This window comes from Phragmites australis, chromosome 4, assembly GCF_958298935.1.
Source record: "Phragmites australis chromosome 4, lpPhrAust1.1, whole genome shotgun sequence".
Lineage (NCBI taxonomy): Eukaryota > Viridiplantae > Streptophyta > Magnoliopsida > Poales > Poaceae > Phragmites > Phragmites australis.
Genome location: NC_084924.1, coordinates 48487029 through 48508793, shown reverse-complemented (window position 1 = coordinate 48508793; position 21765 = coordinate 48487029). Strand labels below are relative to the sequence as shown.

At 40.7% G+C, this 21765-nt stretch overlaps 1 protein-coding gene across 3 annotated transcripts; it reads right to left on the bottom strand.

Annotated features, from left to right (window-relative positions):
* Nucleotides 1-8613: 8613 nt before the first annotated feature.
* On the bottom strand, nucleotides 8614-15648 carry LOC133917022 (CBL-interacting protein kinase 9-like). 3 transcript variants are annotated; one of them, XM_062360951.1, is made up of 16 exons: nucleotides 15326-15647; nucleotides 14545-14607; nucleotides 14385-14456; nucleotides 14124-14231; nucleotides 13940-14020; nucleotides 13660-13713; nucleotides 13436-13561; nucleotides 13261-13350; nucleotides 12968-13090; nucleotides 12468-12578; nucleotides 11993-12109; nucleotides 11819-11875; nucleotides 11618-11692; nucleotides 11428-11504; nucleotides 9269-11350; nucleotides 8614-8942 (listed from the first exon to the last, which is right to left on the bottom strand). In XM_062360951.1, exons 1-15 carry the CDS (start codon nucleotides 15500-15502, stop codon nucleotides 11347-11349), a joined length of 1335 nt encoding a protein of 444 aa, XP_062216935.1. In that variant the 5' UTR covers nucleotides 15503-15647; the 3' UTR covers nucleotides 8614-8942; nucleotides 9269-11346. The 3 variants fall into 3 exon arrangements, with proteins under 3 accessions (XP_062216935.1, XP_062216936.1, XP_062216937.1); XM_062360952.1 differs by having other exon boundaries at nucleotides 9302-11350; XM_062360953.1 differs by lacking the exons at nucleotides 8614-8942; nucleotides 9269-11350; nucleotides 11428-11504; ... (1 more) ...; nucleotides 11819-11875; nucleotides 11993-12109 and having other exon boundaries at nucleotides 12481-12619; nucleotides 15326-15648.
* Nucleotides 15649-21765: the final 6117 nt, after the last annotated feature.

The window sequence follows — 21765 nt, the reverse complement described above, 5'->3', positions numbered from 1 at the left end:
TTTTGGAAAACCATATTTCTTTCAAGAGAAAACAATTCGGACCAGACATGGAAATTTGGAGCTGGTGGAGGAGATCTCCAAGCCAAACAATTCTAGTCTGTGGGAATCAAAACCATGGCCATCTGACAATGCAAGCTGGATGCACTACACTTTGTTCTTCGTCGAATCATGTTTGGTACATAAACCTGGCGTAAGATATATTTTTTTAGCTGCACGTGTTGTTTGAATTCAAAGGGGAGATGAAACTTGTCGGTGATTTTGAATTTCTGAAAAGTTGAAATCAAGGCGTTCTGTTTTCCCATAGAATTAGCTGAAAACCATCCAGAGACATTTGAACCGTCTGATTAATTCCGGCACGGGAATAAGGATGTAGGTAGGTAAATCAGGACAAAAATGAAAAGAGATTGTGACAATGAAGCAGCAAGAAGCATACACTTCGACGCATCTGAAAGGAGTGCCGAATAATTTTATGGAAGATGTCGTCAGATGTCGTCGCCGTGAGGAAATCACGTTTGATGCGTTTCTTTCCTGGCTACCACTTACTCTAATCCACCACCATTACGGCATTGAAGAAGGAGAATTGAAGCAGCTCGGCCCCCATGAGCAAAGCCCCTCTGCTTTCAAGAATGAAACAACCGACCAGAGAGAAGTTGGAAATTTTAGTAGAAATATTGCAGCAATGTCTGCCTTTTTTCTCGTGCATTACCACCGAACATTTTGCCACTAAACCGAACCTTAATGAATAGTGGATTACAGTCTGCTAACACTTCATTGCACGCTGGTTTTAGAACCTTGTTGATCCACAATTAAAAAGGGTTACCCAAAAGTAAAGGCTTTTTTGTGATCTCAAGCCAACTGCAACTTGCAATCTTGACTTGTTTATGAGGAAGCAAAAAAATACGGCACGATCACCAGGGCTCGGAAAAAGGTAGATACGTAGCATTTTAATTTCCAACCTGACAAAACTTGTTTAGTATAGTAGCGGCTGTGACGTCGCATTTGCATCTGCGTCTGCAGTTTGCAGGCAGCCTCTATTCTCCTAGCCGACTACGGAGCGAATCCCTCTGCCATTTTCGTCAAATTTTTCGGTGCGGATGAGTAGGACGATCTCGACGCCCCATGACGACAGCCGGTCCTCTGGCACCGGCAGCCCTTTGAATTGCCAAGAGGACTTCAACAGTTTATCCAAACGCGACGTGCTTCCTTCCTTCCTTTTTTCTTTCTTTCTTCTCCTGCAGAAACAATGGCCACGGAGAGGCGATGAAAACTTGGGGCTAATTTTGTGAGGTCCTGTACTGCATCTGGTATTCTGGTAGGAGAGAAAAATTTCTCTTTCTCTTTCTCGTGTTTCGGTTTCGTTTCCCGTCTGCGTCAAAGGCAGAGGAGAATCGGAGCAGATGGACCTCTCTGCGGGTGCGGACGTGCGGTGGTCGGTGACGATGGCGATGGATGGAATGGAATTAAAGAAAACCTAGCTACCTGCTGCGGTTTTTATCAACCGCGCCTCCTGCCTACTCTCGTTGTCACACAGGCAGGTAAGAATTGTATGTAGACGTGCGTCGAAAATCAGCTCAGCGTCTCTAGACGAACACCGCCGTCTTCTGAAACTAAAAGAGCAAACACACAGAACAGATACTGTAACTTGAGAGGCTGCTGTCAGAACAGATGGGAGCGTTACAAATACTCAAATGGTTGCCCATCAAGCACCTGTAGAGTATGAGGTTGGCCAATAAAAGCTCTCCTTTTCTTCTCCGGAAATCAGTGTCAGAGCTCAGATGGTTGTACTGACTAGCGACCGCGGACGAATAGCCACAAAAGCAGCACTGTTTCTGCTAGTGATCTTGTATAACTACTAGCTCCCGCCTTTCAGATTGCTATCATTGCAATCTAGCCATTTGTGACGCAAAGATGATGTCCATCAAAGCAGCGTCTGATCTGATGCGACATGTACGACATTTTACAAAATAAAGGCCTTCTTCAGAACGCAAGAGCTTCTACATTTTTTTTAATTGAAACGAACAAGTAGGATATATGTCTATTATATTAAAAAGAAGTAGATTTTACAAAATCCTTTAGGGAAAAGGTTATATTACTGGTGGAATTGGGAAACATTTTTGTGTTCCAAACAAGGATAAAGATGGATGTAGACGCACATGTATCGGCTATCTTTTTTTTTGTCACTATCTTAGGGTCAGGCTGTGGTTGATGCGTAGTTGATTATAGTTAGTTATGTAAACATTTACTGATTTTAGTGAGATTGTGTTGTTATTTTTTTTAGAGGGAGATTGTGTTGTTATTGCTCCTAGAAAGATGCTTTGAACTAACAACCTATCCCGAAATAGAAAAAGATAATTGCTTTTTAAGAGCCACCACAATACCAAACATAGGTTTATCAAATTTAGAAATAAAGGGGAACACCTTTTGGTGTGATAGTAGAGGTGTGAGTATACAACTTCACCTATTAGGTTTAAATCTTAGTATCCACGATTTACGTACACATGAGTGCTTTTGACGGTATTATTTATAATAGAAAAAAAAGAAACGGAAATGAGAGAGGCTGAGAGTTTCGTCCGTTCCCTTATCAGGAGCATCGTAATTACGCATACATCAAAACTGTGTTTGCAAAACTGAAGGACCTCATCAAACTTGTCATTTCTACATACGACTACCTAAGGTAGGTGCTCTCGTGTACGAACCTGTTCAGGTCCCCCATGGTTCTCCAACTTGAGTCACTCTGAATTACACGATAGGCTATTGAGCTCCATTTGTCTTGCATGGCTAACCGTTGTCTAGCAATCTACACACGTTCATCCTACCAAAGGCAAGGCAACTACTCTGAGCGGCACAAGCAAGTGCCAAAGAAAGAGGTCAGTTCACCAAAACCAAACAAAATTCTACGCCTGACACTCAACTTATATGCGTAGTGTATTTCCCTGCTGCCCCTTGTGTGCTCGAACGAAACGGAGGCTGTGCAGAGCAGGGAATCGCATGTGGCCGAGCTCGCTGAAAATTCGGTGGACGAGAGCTTGGCACGGCGGCCGGGCGCAGGGTGCCTGCCGTTGCACGCACTGAATGGCGTCTTGCTTCAACACCCGTATCACCTGCGCGACACCACGAGCTGCCCCCAGGGGCGAAGGAGCCGCGCCGCAGCGGGCTCCCTGACGACGTTCAGGTTCAGCACGTGGTAGCGGCATCAGGTTGAGAAGTTTGGCCCTGCCGGCCGGCGGCTGGATGCAGCTCAAATCAGCAAAACTAGCAGCAAAGCCTGTGCTACGCAGCTGCCAAGCGTTGAAGCGAATACATTGATTGGCAAGCTTTGCTTACAGATGAATATATCAGCATCAGATTCTGAGATTACTAGTTGCTCCAAGCAGCGGCACTCAGGAGTGCATGGAAAAGATCACTGACAAGCTCAATCTCTAGTGCGAAATTAGCAGTCTCCTCCGATACTGGAGACCGCGGGTGAGGGAGATGGAATTTGAACAAACAAAGGTCACAGTTCAATGTTACCATCTACGCCACAGGAAAGAAAGAGGTCGAGCAAATAAATCTATGCTGAATTTGGGTATGTATCCCGCAGAAGCTATGCCTTGTGTGTGGCAATGATGCATTTCAAAGTGCACCACTCTAGGTAACCACTAAAGTTTCGCATAGCAGTTTCCTCAACTACAGCAAATTTGATCCGCAATTGCGCAGTTAGCTTATGCTATTGTTCATCTTGTGATTCGTCAACAACATATTCGCCACGGCTTAGAAGAAAGGCACACTCAACCATGGTCACAACCAAAGAGCATTCAGGATGCTGATTCGACATCCCATTGCAATGCTAGGAGCATCTCCAAGAGGGCCTCTTCATACATGTATGTGTACAATTGCGCTCAGTAAAAAAAGGTGTTGGCAATTGGTTTTGGGAAAACTCTAGAACTTCACTTCTTACTCCTTCAGAGATACATACATATATTGTACATATATGGGCATACTAGCCCAGACTACAGTCCAACACTCCCCCTCAAGATGGGTGGTAGATATATATCATTTCCATCTTGTTACATGCTACATTACACTCTTTTACTTCTAAACCCTTAGTTAAACAATCTGCCACTTGAGCACCCGAGTTTATATAGCTTAATTCTAGTATACCATCATCTAACTTTTCCTTAATAAAGAAGCAATCTATCTCCACATGTTTCGTTCTATCGTGTTGAACTGGATTGTTAGCAATGTTAATAGCTGATTTGTTATCACACCGGGCTCTTAAAGGGCCTTTCCTTAGCACATTTAACTTGGACAGGAGATTTCTTACCCATAACATCTCAATCACCACATGAGACATTGCTCCATACTCTACTTCTGCAGTTGAGTGAGATACAGCTGATTGCTTCTTGCTCCTCCATGACACCAAATTTCCTCCAACAAAAACACAATAGCCCAAAGTTGATCTCCTATCATCAAGGCAACTAGCCCAATCAGCATCACAATAACCACCCATATTCAAATGACCATGGCTTCTGAAACAAAATTCTTTTTCAGGACTACTCTTCAAATATCTTAGGATCCGGTAAACGGTATCCAGATGTCCACTCCTAGGATCATGCATATACCTTCTTACAACACTTACGGCATAGGAGATATCCGATCTTGTATGACACAAATAAATGAGTCGACCAATAAGCCTTTGGTAGCTCTCTCTGTTTACTAGATCGCTTGATTCAACAAATAACTTGTGGTTTGGATCAATAGGTGTTGATGCAAATCGACACCCAAGCATGCCGGTCTCACTAAGTCTAGTGCATACTTTCTCTGTGAGAGAACAATGCCTTTTGGAGATTGAGCAATCTCAATGCCAAGAAAGTACCTGAGTGGACCAAAATCCTTCACCTCAAATTCCTTACTCAGATTCTTTTTCAAATGTTTAATCTCTACTTCACCATCACCTGTGATGATGATATCATCCACATACACAGCCAAAATTGTGATCTTATGCCCAGAATGTCGATAGAACACAGTATAGTCCCCATTGCACTATTTATAACCCATGCCACACAGTGCACATCTGAATCGGTCAAACCAAGTTCGTGGAGACTGTTTGAGCCCATACAAGGACTTCTTCAATCTATAAATTTTCCCAGCTATTTCAGGATTAGAAAAACCGGATGGAGTCTCCATATACACCTCCTCCTGAAGATCTCCATACAAGAAAGCATTCTTGACGTCCAATTGATGCAAGGGCCAACCAAAGTTAGCTGCACAAGAGATCAAAGTTCTTACCGTGATCATCTTTGCCACCGGTGCGAATGTCTCATCATAGTCAATACCATATGTCTGACTATATCCCCTTGCAACAAGTCTTGCTTTGTACATTTCCACTTTACCTTCTGAGTTGTGCTTCATAGTGAAGACCCATTTGCATCTGACAGCTTTCTTTCCGGCTGGTAACTTTATAAGTTCCCAATTTTTGTTCTTTTCAAGAGCTCTCAGTTCCTCCAACATGTTCTCACGCCACTTAGGGTCTTGCTTTGTTTCTTTCCAACCTTTGGGAATTTCTATGAATTGTAATGATGCAACAAATGCCCTATATGCAGAAGATAGGGATGCATAAGAGACATAATTACTAATATCATGCTCAAACCCATACCTTGGTGGAGGCACTCTGACCTTAGCTCGTGCACCTTTCTGTAATGTAATGGGTACATCTTCTGAGGGGTCATTTTCAATCTTAATTTCAGAGGCTGATGGCACCTCAACAATATCCGTTGGGGTTGGTAAACCTTGTTCAGAGGTCAATGATGGAGTCACTGTTGGTGCATCTACTTGAGATCTAAACTTCCTTCTTGTATACACTTTCAAGGTTCCTTTATCTCACTGCTCCTCACCTATAGAGCTATTCTCATGACAAGGAGTTGGAGTCGAACCACCAATCACAACCTTCATTCTTGGTTGAGTTGAGCAATTAATCACCTCTTCCATTCTCCTTGACAGTTGCTCAATTGAACTACTAATCGCACCATTATTCTCACCCTCTTAACTGACCACATCTGTATTTGCCGAGTCAGATTCAAACATAAAACTTAGGTCATCATCTCTCTATAATAGGACACTGACTCCCTAAAAGTTACATCAATGCTTACAAATAAGTGTCGCTCACTAGGACACCAACATTTATATCCCTTCTGTCCTGAAGAATACCCCACAAAGATGCACTTTACGACACGTGGATCTAGCTTTCCTACTGAGGGTCTATGATCCCTCACAAAGCATGTATATCCAAAAACTTTAGGTGGTACCACAAACTTATTCTCACTCAACAACATCTCACAAGAGGTCTTCATCCCAAGTACTCTTGAAGGAGTACTGTCACGCCCCGTATACGGGCTCACGCAACAGCCGCCACATAATTATGGATTAAAAACCCATAACCATGTTAAGGCAAAAATACTCAAATAAAATCAGTGGTTTACAGAGCAACTAGCGGAAGCTTTATTTTTATGAGAAGTCATAATTTACATGATTAAGTGTCTACTTATATAACTTATTTTGATGTAAATAAATTATTAAACACTACACTATTGATATATCCCAAAATTTCCTGTGTATAGCATCTTAGTCGTCGTTGTCTTGATCATGACCTTGAGATTCTGCGTTTAACACCCAAAACAATTGTGAATATAAAATACTCAGCAAGATAAAGACATTGCATGTGTAAATAAACCTGAATTATTCTAATATCAAATTTTCATTGTTTATTTAACTCTGCAGAGATTGTCTAATCACTAATATTACGTCGTGTTTTGTATCACGACGAGGCCTGAGTTTTTCCTATGGACAATCCCAAATGATACTTTTAATGCACATGCCACATCATACAGGTGAATAATATAGTCCCGGCTACATGACTAGATCTTTCACTAGGCACTCCCGGTAACTCAAAATGTATCGACTGTCCACGTCAGTATCCACTCTACCATTAGTGATCGACAACAGTATGAATAATTAATTGAACATATGTATTTTTATTCTAGAAATACAAACATAACTTAAAATGTAACATCAAACTGCAATATTAATGGATAATAATGCGTAATAACGGGAAATACAATATTGAAATATAAATAGACAATAATTTTGATATAAATATGTTACTCTAAGAGGGTGTGAATTCAGCTTGCAGATAAAAGCATAATAATAATAAAGTAGGGTGCCAATGCAGCTTGCAAATAAAAGTATGATATAAATAAGACGGGGGTTAACGCAGCTTGCCTCTTACTAAGAAAACCAAGATATAGCGCCTTTGTTCTGATATGAAATTTTGGTAGAACCGACGCTTGAAAACCGATGTTTATATATCTCGGCGAAAAACCCAGACTATAACTTGACAGAATACCCAAACTATAGTTTATCTATAGACTATAGCACCCTAATGGTATACTAATAATCTTGACTAATACTAATATGGAAGTGCAAGTGTGTGTACGTGTGTATTGTATGAGGAAAACTTGAGTGGAGGTGTGTGACTGTTGGAAGAAGAGTCGTTGTGGATGGTCAGTAGCAGGTGGTTTACTACTCTATTTATAAGCGTCGACGACTTGGCCACTACGGAAGTTTTGCATTCTACAATGATAAACATGCAAGGTAACATGTTCCCTGCTCCAAGATAATCCAAACTGAGCTGCGTGCGCTACTGGTATAGGTATCAAGATTTACTTTGATGGCCCAATAGTCAGTGTCCTGTAGTATCAGTGGACTTAAGTCAAAACAATTAAACTCATACAAGCCTATGAGTGCCTATGGATTTGGTGTTCTGAAAAAAAATGGAAAACAATGGTTTTGCTAGTCACATGACGTGGAGGATAAGCAAGGTAAAAAGTTATGCTTTATCAGTGACTTGGAACTTTATCCAAACAAAATATTGGGCACCTATAGTTTTTTTTTTACATGATAGACTAGAGTCAGACGTACTGTGTGTGCCACTGCAATCCAATGGCCCATAGTACTAATGCATTTGACTTACTAGTGGGCCTAGAAGTGAATTTCTGCAATCATCACTAATAGTTGGCACAATGACATGTGGGCCATGGAAAAGTTTTACTTTTCACTTTCATAATGTAAACTGCAAATATTCATAAGTACTAAATTAATACGTGGATTAACTCAAATATCATAATTAATTAGCCAAACATCTCATTATATTGTATATAATTATGTTGTTCCTCACAAGTACGATTAATGATATATGTAGCTGTCAAAACAGCTTCACTCCATAAAAACTTATGCACGTTCATGGTAAACATTAATGAGCGAGCAACCTCCAAAATATGAAGATTTTTTCCTTTCGACCATACCATTCTATGGAGATGTGTCTGGACATGAAGTCTGATGCAATATACCATTTGCTGACAGAAATGCACCAAATTCCTTGTTCACATACTCAGTCTCATTATCTGTTCTTATCATTTGGACTTGAGTATTGAATTGATTTTTCACAAGAGCATAAAAATCTTAGAAGCATTTCAACACCTCATCTTTATGCTTCGTAAGATATACCCATGTCATCCTAGAGAAGCAATCAATAAAAATAACGAAGTACTTCATCCCACTAATACAGACCATAGGACATGCCAGACATCTGAATGAATAAGTACAAAAGGAAACACATTCTCGATGCCCCAACTCACATAAGATGTCCTTGTATGTTTTGCAAACTCACAGGCATCACAAAATAGTTTGTTCTTATCCACCCCACACATTACATCAGGAAAGACTTTACATATTTTTATCAATAGAAAGATGCATCAATCTACAATGCAAAAGCATCACAATAGCTTCCTTCTCTCCCACTCTTGCTGCTAAGACAGTACACAGTGCATCATTTGTTCCTTCACGATCCATGTACCACAACCCACTACGCCTGGTTGCTCTACCAAGATATCTCATGTTCGTCTCTCCTGAATTAAACAATTTTCCCAGTCAAGAATAACTCGACAATCCAACTGATCAACTAAAGCACTTAATGATACAATATTGACCAGAAAGGCTGGCACATGCAAAATTGATGATAATTTAATAGATTGAGTGTATTGTACTGTACCAACACCAGTAATGAGTTGTGGTATACCATCAGCAGTTTGTATGGTTTCTTTACGTGTGGAGGGATATTGTGTATATGAAATAAACTCACTGTATGTGCCTGTGACGTGCTTTGATGCCCTTGAGTCTAGAATCCAATTTAATCGTGATATTTGTGTGGGTACAGATGCATGGGCATAATTACCTTCATTCACGTAGGTAAAGTTGATGAAATCACCACTGTGAGCCTCTTGATCCTGATCTCCAGAGCTTCCATCTTTTCCTCTCAGTTGTTTTGATTCTTCAAGTTCTACTGATGAAGTCTCCCTTGCTTTGAAAAGCTCCTCTTCTGTGCCAACTACATTGGCTTTGTAGCCACCTCTACCTCCATGGCCTCTGCCACCCCTCAAAGCACCTTTGCTACTATCTCTTCCTTTTCCACGGTTGTGCTTGAATGGTTTAGGACAATCACGAATCAAGTGCTCTATATCACCACAAATAAAACATTTTCTTGCCTTAATAGTTATTGTTGCTGCAAAAATAGGACGGGATGGAGAGGAAGTAGTTTCTCTCATCACATTTAGTCTCAACTCCTCTTGTGCCATGGCAGCTATGGCCTCCTCTAAGCTAGGGAGAGTAGTTTGATGAAATATAGTAGCACGTCTTCCCTCAAACTCTGAGTCTAGCCCTCTTAAGAACTAAAGAACTCTCTTTTTTCTACCCATTTTTTCATCCAAGCCATACAATCAGCATGTGGTAGCTCAATAGAATCATAGTGGTCTACATCAGCTCACAAACACTTCAACTCAATAACATAATCCATCACAGATCGCTCCTCCTGTTTGAGATCATGGAGATGGTCTTCTGTTTGAACCATCAACATCACATTTCCAACCCCTGAATACATCTTTTCCACAGCTTTCCATATTTCAGCTGCACTTTGAATTGTATCAACAGTGCTCGCAATAGTCGGAATCATAGAGCTCAACATCCATGTAGCCACCAAAGAATTTGTAGCGTCCCAGTTTTTCCATTCATTACTCAATTTATCCCCTGGCTCAGTCATCTCTCCGTTGACAAAGCCCTCAAGTTTTTTCGCCTTCAACAATAACAATACCCTTCTAGAACATGCCAAATAATTCTTGATGCCCTCCAATTTGATATCATTCGGCATCAATTCTAATTTCTGAATTTTATCTGTGTGAGGCACAATTTCCTAAGTAGCTCAACCAATTTGCCAAGCACTTGTTCGATTCCCTAATTTTCCCCTATTACTTTACAAGTACAACACTTCGGCTAGTAGCAATCAGCAGCTCTTCTACCTTTTCTCTCTTCTCAAATCAGAAAGGAGTTTTCACCAACTTCAACTTCCCCTTAATCATCACCTACTCAATACCGAACTCTACTCCACACACAGTCGTGCACACACCTGATAGCACTAGCCAGATCCTTCTGAAATTCCACGCGCACAACAGCAAGAACAGCTGGGAGCAACAACTCCAAATTTCAGCAGCAATTTCTCCTCTTCACCACGGACAGACCAAACCAGCCACCACTAAACTATGAGCTATGATCCTATGTGCACAGCAGCACACACCAATTTTCTCTTCTCTTCCCACAAGCACACAAAAGCACAGCAACAAATCCTCACCTATGTTCTTCAGCTGCACACCTCCCACGTGCACAGCTCCACCTTACTCTCCTCCTTCAAACTTCCACTATCAAACCACCAAGGAACTGCAAGCTTAGCTGCTATACTCCTTGTGCTTGCTCTATTCCACCCGAAGAACCAAGTTCTTGTAACTCCACCAGCTAGCAAAGAGCAACAATTATGCGCTTGCTCCTTCTTCGAACTGCTCTAGAAACAGCTCTAGTATAGAGCCACACAAGAACAAACCAACAGCTACTGAATCCGCTCGAGCGCAACGCCCAAACAGCACCCAATCCCGACGCACCTGCTCTGGCCACCGCCGCCGACCTTCACGCGCACGTGCCTGCAAGCCTTCGCCCACCGGGCTCACATGCTGGCGGATCCCGCCCGAGTGCGCCGCTGCTACAGTACCCAGAATCGCCTCCGAATCAGAGAAGACTCTGGTACCATGTTAGCAATTGGTATTGGAAAAACTCTGGAACTTCACTTCTTACTCCTTCGGAGATACATACATATATTGTACATATATGGGCCTATGGGCCAGACTACAGCCCAACAAAAGGCGCTCTCTTTAATTAGAGAGATGGTCTAGCAATGTGCCATCAGAAGGAAAAATACAGCTCGCATTGGCATCACCTGGATAAGTGGAACAGAGACGTGTTAAGACATACGATAAAAAGAATAGCGAGGAGATAAAAATTGAGGAAACTTACCTTGTTTGATTTTTACTGGCGTCAGATTCAGCTTTCCACACTACATCTTTCAATTCTGATGAGAAATTCTTGTAGAACTGCACTCGGTTTTGATGACATAGTATTAATTATTTAAAAAGGTACCAAGAAAAAAGGACTCATTGAGAATGTTTGGCAATAAGAATCGGAAATATATCATCTGAAAACGTACATTGTGAAACTCCAATGTGTCTCCTCCGGTTTTACGGAGCTCAACCATGTGAAGTGATGGAGCAACCTCAAAAACCTGCAAAAGATTTAAACATTGGTACATACGCAGGGGAAAAACCCATGAGAGGAGAAGTTAATGCAGCCTTATACAATTGTGACAAGATAAACTCTCATGCTGCGATATTGAGCATAGTGCCAGTACCTCCGTTGCTACAGATAAATGGCCTTTTCTTCCAGTCTTGTCACCTTTCAATTTCATCTGGAAGTCCAAAAAGAAAGATACGTGTAAGTAATGGATGACATAAACTCTAATGCAAACCTCTCAAGAAACCTGGTAGTCCATATGTGCTACCCATTTATCCAAAATGTTACGCACCTTATAATTTTGTTTCCGCACATTGAAACCAAGTGGTCCGCAAGCTTCCTCTATTTTAGACATGATCTCTTGTGGTGTACATTGAGATGTGAAGGATGTTTCCCGCTTTACCATCCCCTATTTAGAAAGCCTTGCATTAGTCAGGACCAAGGAGAAGGTGCAGTGAAAGCACAAATTTTTCTGACCAACTAGACTGGTAGATTTCAGTTCCAAAAAAAAGCAAAAAAAAAAAAACTAGACTATTAGATTTACAAAGGAGGGCAATCAATAGTAGAATGATGATAGAACATAATGGCTACTTCAATGTGCTAACGTTCAAGACCGTAACACGTTCAAAACATAGGAAACAATGAACTAGCGAAACAATGTTAAGCTACCATCTGCTTCCGAATGGAATTTCCTCCAACCTTACTAAAACTAATCTATAACACATTCCAAACGAGGACATTACGAATTAAAAGTTCTGTGGACTTACCATCATCTCCTTCTCAAACAAATTTCCAAGGTTGAAGCCCTGTGACCTCGAAATAAGAGCAAATGCATTCATGGATTCTGGTTTTTCTCTTTTTTCCGCCACAAGATGTTCCTAAAACGTCAAAAATAGAAGGTAATCAATCAAGAGGTGCCCTGTACATAATAGTTAACAATTGGTTAACTGAGATGTTCACCAATTGGATCTTTTAAAGCGAAAGCCTAAACCCATATGAAAACTTTGACATTTGAGTCGCGAGTAAAAAAAGAAGAATGTGATATAGATGTGCATCAATAAGTTCCAATCTTTCAAAATAGCAAGGAATAAATAAAAAGATTCACCTTACAGCAACTGTGATCGATAATGCGAACATTAAATAGAACATCAAAATGTTTTTAAAGCACATAATATTTCTGAGAAATTTTCGATTCAATCACAAGTTCAAAATAAAACTTCTTTTTGGGAAAAAGAGGCGACTTTAGTTTGTATCATACGATTCATACCTCTGAATCGTTGAATGCAGCATCAACATCGTCAAGGCTAACACCTTCACCTTGTTCAAAATGCGGTGGCTTATAATCCTTTTTGAACCATTCATCTTCCAACATTTCTGCAATTGTTATCCTCTGCATGGAATAGAACACCCGTTTTCTCAAACAGTGATGACAATAAGGCTCCTAAAGAAGCTATACAAATAGACGAATTCACTGGACTGAGTGGTATGCTAGCTGCCATACAATGGTTAAATGAGACGGCCAACAGATACAGAAAAGGTATGTCCTTAATTCACACTTACCGTATGAGGATTAGGATCGAGAATGCGCTTAATGAGCTTCTTTGCACCCGAAGAAAACCATGGCGGACAAGAAACATTTGCCTTGCAGATCTGTAAAGAAAGTCGTTATAAAGTTCATCCCAAATTTACCAGTGAATTTCACAACCAAGATTGTAAGTTTAGTACACAAACTTACCAATGTGTATAGCTTCATTAGATTGGCGTCATCAAATGGTAAATATCCAGCCATAAGGACGAATAAGATTATGCCACAGGACCATACATCAGCAGCCATACCATCATAACCTTTATCGGCAAGCACCTGCAGGAACAGTCCGATTCTTACACATCTTGAAGCACCTCAATTACACAAGGTATCGACACAATAATCCGATAACTGATGAAAGGCTAGAAATTCACCTCAGGTGCAACATAGTTTGGAGTTCCACAAGCAGTATGCAGAAGTCCATCTTCCTAATAAAACAAATCAGAAGAGTTCATCAAAATTCTTTTCCTTAACTCTTACTTGTCTCCAAGCATTATTCTAGGAGTATATGAAGTTACTTTAGAGAAGGTAGCAAGTCAACTATCCGGGAAGAATGGTGTAAAACCTAAGTGCATAACCCTCAGAGACCCAAAAAACGCTTAATTATTTAGACAGGTAAAATGCATGCTTGTAGCTACCAGCTAGAGATCATACTTTTGTTTGTGGTGAAAATGCACTCAGGCCGAAGTCTGAAACTTTAAGAGATCCATTTAAATCGAGAAGCAGATTCTCTGGCTGCAAACGGCACATTAAACATCCATGAATTAGAAGGTGTACCACATAGCATCTGTAATTGGATATTGACGCATCAGAAAGTGAGCAGGATAATTGAACAAACCTTCAGGTCTCTATGGTACACTCCTCGGCTATGGCAATAATCAACTGCATTTATAAGTTGATGAAAGTATCTCCTTGCTTCATCTTCTCCTAGCCTCCCAGAATTAACCTAAATTATCAAGAACATATGATGGAATTAATAACTTAACATTAATATGGCTCTAACTGCTAATCGTCTCAAAACTAAGCTCACAACATGTAAAAAGCATGTCCAGAAACTAAAGAGCCACGATATCAGGCACTGAAAGTTTGAGAGCCTTACGATCTTATCGAATAGCTCGCCTCCATCAACAAATTCAAGAACCATGTATATCTTTGATTTGCTAGCCATAACCTATCAAATGCACACAGATTGAATGACATGGAAGACCAAAAGATAATGAAACTTATATTATCATGTCTTCATAAACATTGCGAGATACCTCATGCAACTGGACCACATTAGGATGTTTGATTAGCTTCATTGTCGAAATCTCCCGTTTGATCTGAAACAAGTGGAAGAGGTACTGACTAGTGAGCGTTCACATTCCCAATCTCAAGTTGTAACGAAAACAGAACGGTTCATGCCACTGGACAGTGGACATCTGGTGGTGGTACGTTGTTCAGTTGTTGTTTCATCACACGAAAGAGACATCTTTTGTGAAAAGATGCCATCTTTCACGACAAAATCCCCTTTCACAATAGTTCAAGTAGAGTTTTTGCTTCCTTTCAGTAAAATTATGTCGAGAAAAACTCCTGGCACTCCGATGGCAATGAGCATCGTCTCGAGCATTTGATAAGAAAAAAAATCAAAGCGTGGATGATTGTTGCTTGTGGCAGAATGGCTCCCCCAAAAGGAGATTCACTCTGCGGAGCGGGTTTCTTTTTCCGAGCGATACGTGGGCTGTGGAGCTAATTTTGGTGATCACAAGGTACAAATTCCAATCCGTATCAATTCTCCATCCTATCTAATTCGCTACAGCGATCAGAAGTTTAAGCAAGGCCGGGACACCGGACATGCTATTTTTTCCCCATCAGAAACAATCCATAGAGAACATAATCTCGACCACGACAGAGACGTCCATGGATATTCTTCTGTGATCCTCCGTTTCTACGAATAAATTAATGAAAGATCTTTCTATAATGATTTTTAATTCCTCGAGGTAAGATTCCATGGAGCAAGTGAAGGGGAGGGAGATGAATGGGTGAGGCGGAGGCGCGAACCTGCTCAATCATCTTGTGGCGGAGGACGTGGTTGCGGTCGAGCACCTTGATGGCGTAGACATCGCCGGTGCGGGAGTGGCGAGCGAGCTTGACCTTGGCAAAGCTGCCCTCTCCGATGGTCTTGCCCAGCTCGTAGGGCCCCACCCGCGTCTTCCTCCCCGCCGCCGCTTCCGCCATCGAACTGGCCCTCCCTGTACTGGACCGGCGGATCAAATCGATCAGACAGGCAGGCGGGCAGGCGCGGGCCGAGGCTCGCTGGTTCGGTTGGTTACACGGGAGCGGGAGCGGGAGCGGGAGCGCGTGCGGTGGCTCTGGCTCCGTCCGCCTCCGCGTGCGGTTTATAAGCCGCGGCGCGGGTGGGTCCGGTCCGTTGGGACGAAACCGCGTGGGGTGAGACGGCGCGCGGAAGTGTGGTGGCCCGGCCCCGGCTGCTGTGCACCTGGCTCGGCCCGGCGGGGACCAGACGTGGCGGATGCAGGCGCAGGCGCAGGCGCTGGCTCATTTCATGCTTATCTCGATCCAGTGCTGGCGAGGCGGCTAAGGTGGTGTTTGATTGGAGCGATATTTTTTTTATAGGAGATGATCATTTAGTTTTTAAGATGTTTGGTTAGGGTAGTTTTAGAATTGCAAAAAACGTGATGCTAAGGGAATCTTTTCGGTGTTAGACCATTGCTATACATTGAAGAGTTTGGGTGTAGAAAAAAATAAGTTTAGAAGAGGTGCTAAAGTTGGGGATAGAGAAACGGAGACATGCATGAGAGAGAAAAGGCAATATGTCAGGAAAATAATGTTTTCTATTATTATTTAAATCATGGTGGGTTTTACTTCAATTTACTATACGCTGAAGCATTTTTTACTAACTAGCACTTCACCTACATGGCTTATCTTAGCACATTGGGTGGTGCTATATACTGTGGATGATCTTATATGGCAAGCTGGATAGGATGATCACCGAAGAAATTATTCTCTTCAGGTGTTATCCTGTGAAATTAGTCGAATGAGGTTATTCATGTTCTGAATGAGTTTTATCCCTACTGATGTAGCATATTTTGGGTGCTTAGAGTAAATATATTTTTTTAGCACGTTTTAAATTATATTATTTACTAAACTATTTATCAGATTTGCGTCCAATTATACCATTGTATTCATTGCAATTAAATCAACAAAACAAGATCTGATATGATTATATTTTGATGAGAAACTAAATATATGATAAATGGCTCTATAAAATTTTGACTAACACCATCCAAATTCTATTCATCCAACTAAATAAGAAATTGGGCTGTCCTATACATGCTAAAAAAATAGATCACACCATCTAATGAAACATGGATAGTCATATCACATCCAACCTTATTCTCCAACCAAACACACACCAAATTGTGTGGCAACACGGGGAGGAAGGATGTTTGGGGCCGAGCCATGGATAACTTCTTATGATGACCCGCTCCACTAGTAGCCACGGATATTTTGTGGCGTACTCACGCAGCACCAGTTGAAAACCATCAATCACCACAAGTGTCTTACTATCAATGGATACGTCGTTTATCACGAAAAAGAATTATGTCATTGGTAAGACACATAAGAAACAAACGTGGCGTTTAATCTATGATGGGTAGAAGTATGACCACCTTCACTAACCATCTAAGTAAGACTTAGTTATCGTTTTGTGGCTTTCATTATTTGAATAACCTATGCCTCCATCAAATGCGAGATGGTTTAGTGGATGAGGTTTCTAGTGTTTAGCTTGTCATCCTTTCATAGTCTCTACTGTATAAAACATGAGTTGATTTCAGTGTCACTTTTTTCTCTACTCTACTCTCATATAATAAAAATCTCTAAAATTTGATTAATTTACCTACTTTTATCATCCACTCTCGTCCTCCAGCTTCCTTGCCTCGTGACCGACTATGTATATGGGATCAATTTTATTAATGAAATAAATGAAGAAATTAGGAGGAAAATTAGTTGATAATCTTCTCCTCTTTTTAGAATACCATCTAAAATCATACTATGACATCGTTTCTAACATATCGTTTTGCGGTACTCTCATGGTGCATCAACATCTCCATATTTTGAACTTGTGACTTGATGTTACCGCGTCCAATATTTAAATTTTCGTTGTAAACGCACGACACTGAATTGTTTCATAATAGTACTCAGCTAATACAATACAAAAGGAAAGTCTCATCGTTCGCCACCGTTACCACGAAGCGGGTCACACGACAGCACCTCTCTCCTCTGTGAGATATGAAAAATTATAAACGGTAGAACTCATATAAATTTTAAAAAACATGTTCTAATAGTTAGAGCTAGAAGCTAACTCTACCCATGAAAGCAGCCCTCACTGATAATGGCTGAATGAATGGTGCGCCGTACGGGGCCGTACGCCAATCATTCGGCCGTCGAAAAGGACGCGCTTTGCATATGCGGCTCGGGCGCGGATCTCCTGTCCTGCCGTCCCACGGCACACCGCCGCTCGGCAGCAACTGCACCCTTCGAAAACCTCGTCAGGTCTTTGCTGGTACTCCACCCGGGCACTCACCTCCATAACTGGAATAAAATAAAAGGCTGCACCTGTACAGGAATAGAGAAACGACTCGTGCATGACCTCCGGATCTTGCCCGTGGGATCCATGGGGATAGTGATACATGCCATCACGAGAGCGAGTGGCTGCCTGCCTCCAGCAGCCTCAGCCTGCCCATTATATTTTCTTTGATCAATCATGGAGGCTGGCCGCATTCCAACGTCTGCGCCACCACAACTCTGACTACAAGCAACTGATCCCGGGATGGGCCACGCCCTATCCTGCAAAACGTCACGCTGGCCATGGATTCAGCACCTCTCCATGAGTCGCCCTCGTGCGATGCCCTGTCCGGTGGTTGCAGACGACATTCTCGCGACCGTGTGGGCGCTATCGGATACTGTGCTTGCGAATCTTAATCGTAATTTGCCAAGTGGACACGCGTTTTCGATCGTTAGGTTAGCTTGGACTTTGAAGCCGATGGGAGGTGAATTATGGTGACGGGGACCTGGGAAGAGCTCCACGAGTGGCCTTGTATGCGTGTTCTCTTGCAAGATTTTCGATTCCACGCGGAGACGTTGTAGCTCACCCATTTTGCAGCTAGGTGATGCGCAGAGTTCTGGTCGATTTGTTCTAAGTGTTGTAGGAGCAGGACTAGACTTATGGCGAAAATTTGAGTCAAGACTGAAGGTGGGCCTGCTGCATGGGACATGGGCCGGGACGAGTCTCGGCTTGCCTGCCGTAGTGCACAAAAGGAGCAGCAGGATTGGAAAGGGCATGGATGAGTATTCAGAACATAACACGAACCCCTTCGTCCCTGTTCTTCTTCTTTCTCTAGATTCTCTTCTGCCTCCTCCCCAATGTAAATCTTGTACTTCTCTGATTCCTCGTGCTTTGTTGCCTATCTCAAACTCCATCTCTCTCTTTGTTATACTTTGAACCTTGTATCAGTTGCATTGGTGACTTGGTGTGTTGCTTGGGTGTTTGGATTGCTAACAAATTGGCATCAGAGCTGTTCGAATCCTTGGATTTTTTGTCATGGAGAAGGCGTGGGAGACACACACGAGTAGGACTGCTGCATGGGTAGTGACCGCAAGTACGGTACTCGCAACATGTTATGAAACGACCACAAGCGACTGGAATCACTAGCCGCATTCTCGAGGTCACCATTGTCAATGATTGGTAAATTAGATTATGCAAATACTTATTTATGGTGCGTTTGTTAGCGAGAAACATCTCTAATTCTCACCAGAAATAGGGTAATCTCTGCCAAATGGGTAGTTTGGTTTGTGATTTTTACAAGAAACCAACAGAAACATTTCTGTTTTTTACAAATAGGAGAATCACTCAAAATGATGTTTCTCACTGGAATCACCTTTGCCAGTCATATACCTTTTTTACAAATCCAAATCTATTAAACTAATAAAATAATTTCACAAATTAATTTTGATTTACTATAGAAAACGTTTCTAGAGAAAAACTTAATACGAAACATTTCTAGGATAATTCGAAACCGTGCCAAATGAGACCTTAAAGTAGGTATACCTGATCATTAACTAAGTGTACAGGGTTCAAACATTCTGTAAGATAATAGCCACACATCTTGTTCTGCCTTGATTAATTTCAGAGAAGGCAATCGTGTATCTAGATCTAATCCTAAAAATCTCGATGAGTTATCCCATGTAATAAGTTCTAAAGTTATTATTGGATAAATGTAGTCGTGGCTTACAACCTCACTACCTTTTTTCTCTTTTTTTTCTCTCACTTGGACAACCACTCCCCTCCTTATAGTTGGGTTGGGGAGGCGTACCATAATTAGAATCTCTAAGTATAATATTTTTGAATTGTATTACTTTCAAATATCTAGAACGTTCCTTTCTAATCTAGAGATGATTTTCGTGTAAAACATGATAAATTGTATGTAATGTCGGCACATAGTTTGTTTACCTCGTAGCGGTTATGAAACGTAACGTATCGAATAAAAAAAACACAGGTGCGATGGTGATTATGTTCAAGATATATTGTATTTCTAATAAATTCTTAATGCTTAATCATTTATCAAGGTTTGGCGGCCTCAGCATGCGGCATCCAAAACAGACACATGGGTAAACGAAGAAATTTTGCACAACATTTGGATGCGTCAGTACCTGATAGCGCTCAATCTTGATTGGACGTGGAGGTGGCGCACGAGGTCAAGCTGCTTACAACAATGGTGTCTGGCTCGTGCGCCTGCACTCTGTTGTGGAGAGTGGGGAGCAAAAGAAGGGAGGGTTGGAATATAACGTGTGCCCAAGATATTTTGTGTCTAAGCAAGGATTGACATTTAGCAAATAAACAGTTTGTACTTCTTACTATATTAATTATAGTCTCAACTATGCTGCAAATCCTTTTCTCATACCATATGCTATGATATACTCTTTTTTGTTAAGAACTAAGTCAGTATCACATATTTGGGTTTTCTTACAGTTTGAAAAGTGCTCTTATTTTTGCGAGGATGGAATTTGCCCCGGTCTTTCGTGGTTCTGTTCTCCCCTCCTACGCAGGACTGAGAACTAGGCTCGGCCCCAAACTGACCAGGTTAGCTGTGAGTTTTTTTATTTTTATATTTTTTTAACATTAATATTTAAATAAATAGATCTTTGATAGAAAAAATTACAAAAATAAATACCTACTGTTCTCTGACAGGTTGTTTAGACTCTTACCGTCTTTTCAGAGAGCGGTAAGTAGTCAATTCAAAGGCTAACATCCCTTTGATAGGCGGTTACAACCCGGTGTGAACAGTATTTCATAGAAATCACTGTTTGCAGTAATATAAATTGTGGTCTTCTGTTGCTAAAAAAATTAAATTGTATGCATTTCATAATTCATGTGCAACCTATTTTAATTGGATCCATCTAAAAATCATGTGTATAATTTATACTAAAATTCTCCGAAAAAGACTACTTTTATAACTTTTAACAATTGTTATTGGCTCAAATAAATTTTCAAAAATCTAGAAAAATTCACTAATATTCATCTTATGTGATGGACTAATTTCTAAAATTATTTCTAACCCTAGGATATATGGTGAAAAAATGAGTTCCTTTGTATTATATGCATTTTTATCATTTCATGTGAATAGAATTACAAAGTAACTCATTTTTTCAGCATATATCCTAGGGCTAGAAATAATTTTAGAAATTAATCCATTGAGGCACTAACAATTGTTAAATGTTATAAAAGTAGTATTTTTTAGAGAATTTTAGTTTAAATTCTACACATGATTTTTAGATGAATTCAATTAAAATGGGTTACACATAAATTATGAAATATGTACCAAAATTTTTAATTTTTTTGGAGCAACAGAAGACCACAATTTTATATAAATAAGATAAATTTTGAAGAAATATTACTGTGAACAGTGATTTCTACAAAATACTTGACGTCTATTTTTATAATTTTTTATTAAAAATCTATTTATTTAAATATTAATGTTAAAAAGTATATAAAAAAACTCGTTAGCTGTTGAGTTTGAGTGTATATGTGTATGACCCAGGCAGTCGAGCTTGTTACAAGAGCACAGAGGTAGAGTGGGCTGCATTCTACATGGCATAGGCCACTCTGCTTGATAGCGCCACTGATTATGTCGGACACTGACAAAAACAGGCCCAGCCCGTACATTTCATGCAACTGTCAAACAGGCCTAGCCCATCTGTCAAACCGAGAGCTTTTTATTTATATGTTTTTAATTTTCAATATTCACACAAATACACAACTATTTTAAAATATGACAGATATAGACTACCATTACCCGTTAAAAGGATGATAATAAGATGTCGTCTATCCTTGTGGAGCCCATGACACAACAGGTTAGAACTTAAATATTTTGATCGACGTGTCCATATCAAAATATCATCTAACCAACTAACGATACCTA

Bases quoted from the DNA above. Each gene is read 5' to 3' on its own strand.
- LOC133917022 (XM_062360951.1), bottom strand. From the start codon at position 15,502: ATGGCGGAAGCGGCGGCGGGGAGGAAGACGCGGGTGGGGCCCTACGAG. The intron at 13,562-13,659 runs GTGAATTTCTAG...CTGTTCCTGCAG, and splicing joins CAAACTATGTTGCACCTGAG to GTGCTTGCCGATAAAGGTTA. The intron at 11,505-11,617 runs GTACGTTTTCAG...AACCGAGTGCAG, and splicing joins ACACATTGGAGTTTCACAAT to TTCTACAAGAATTTCTCATC.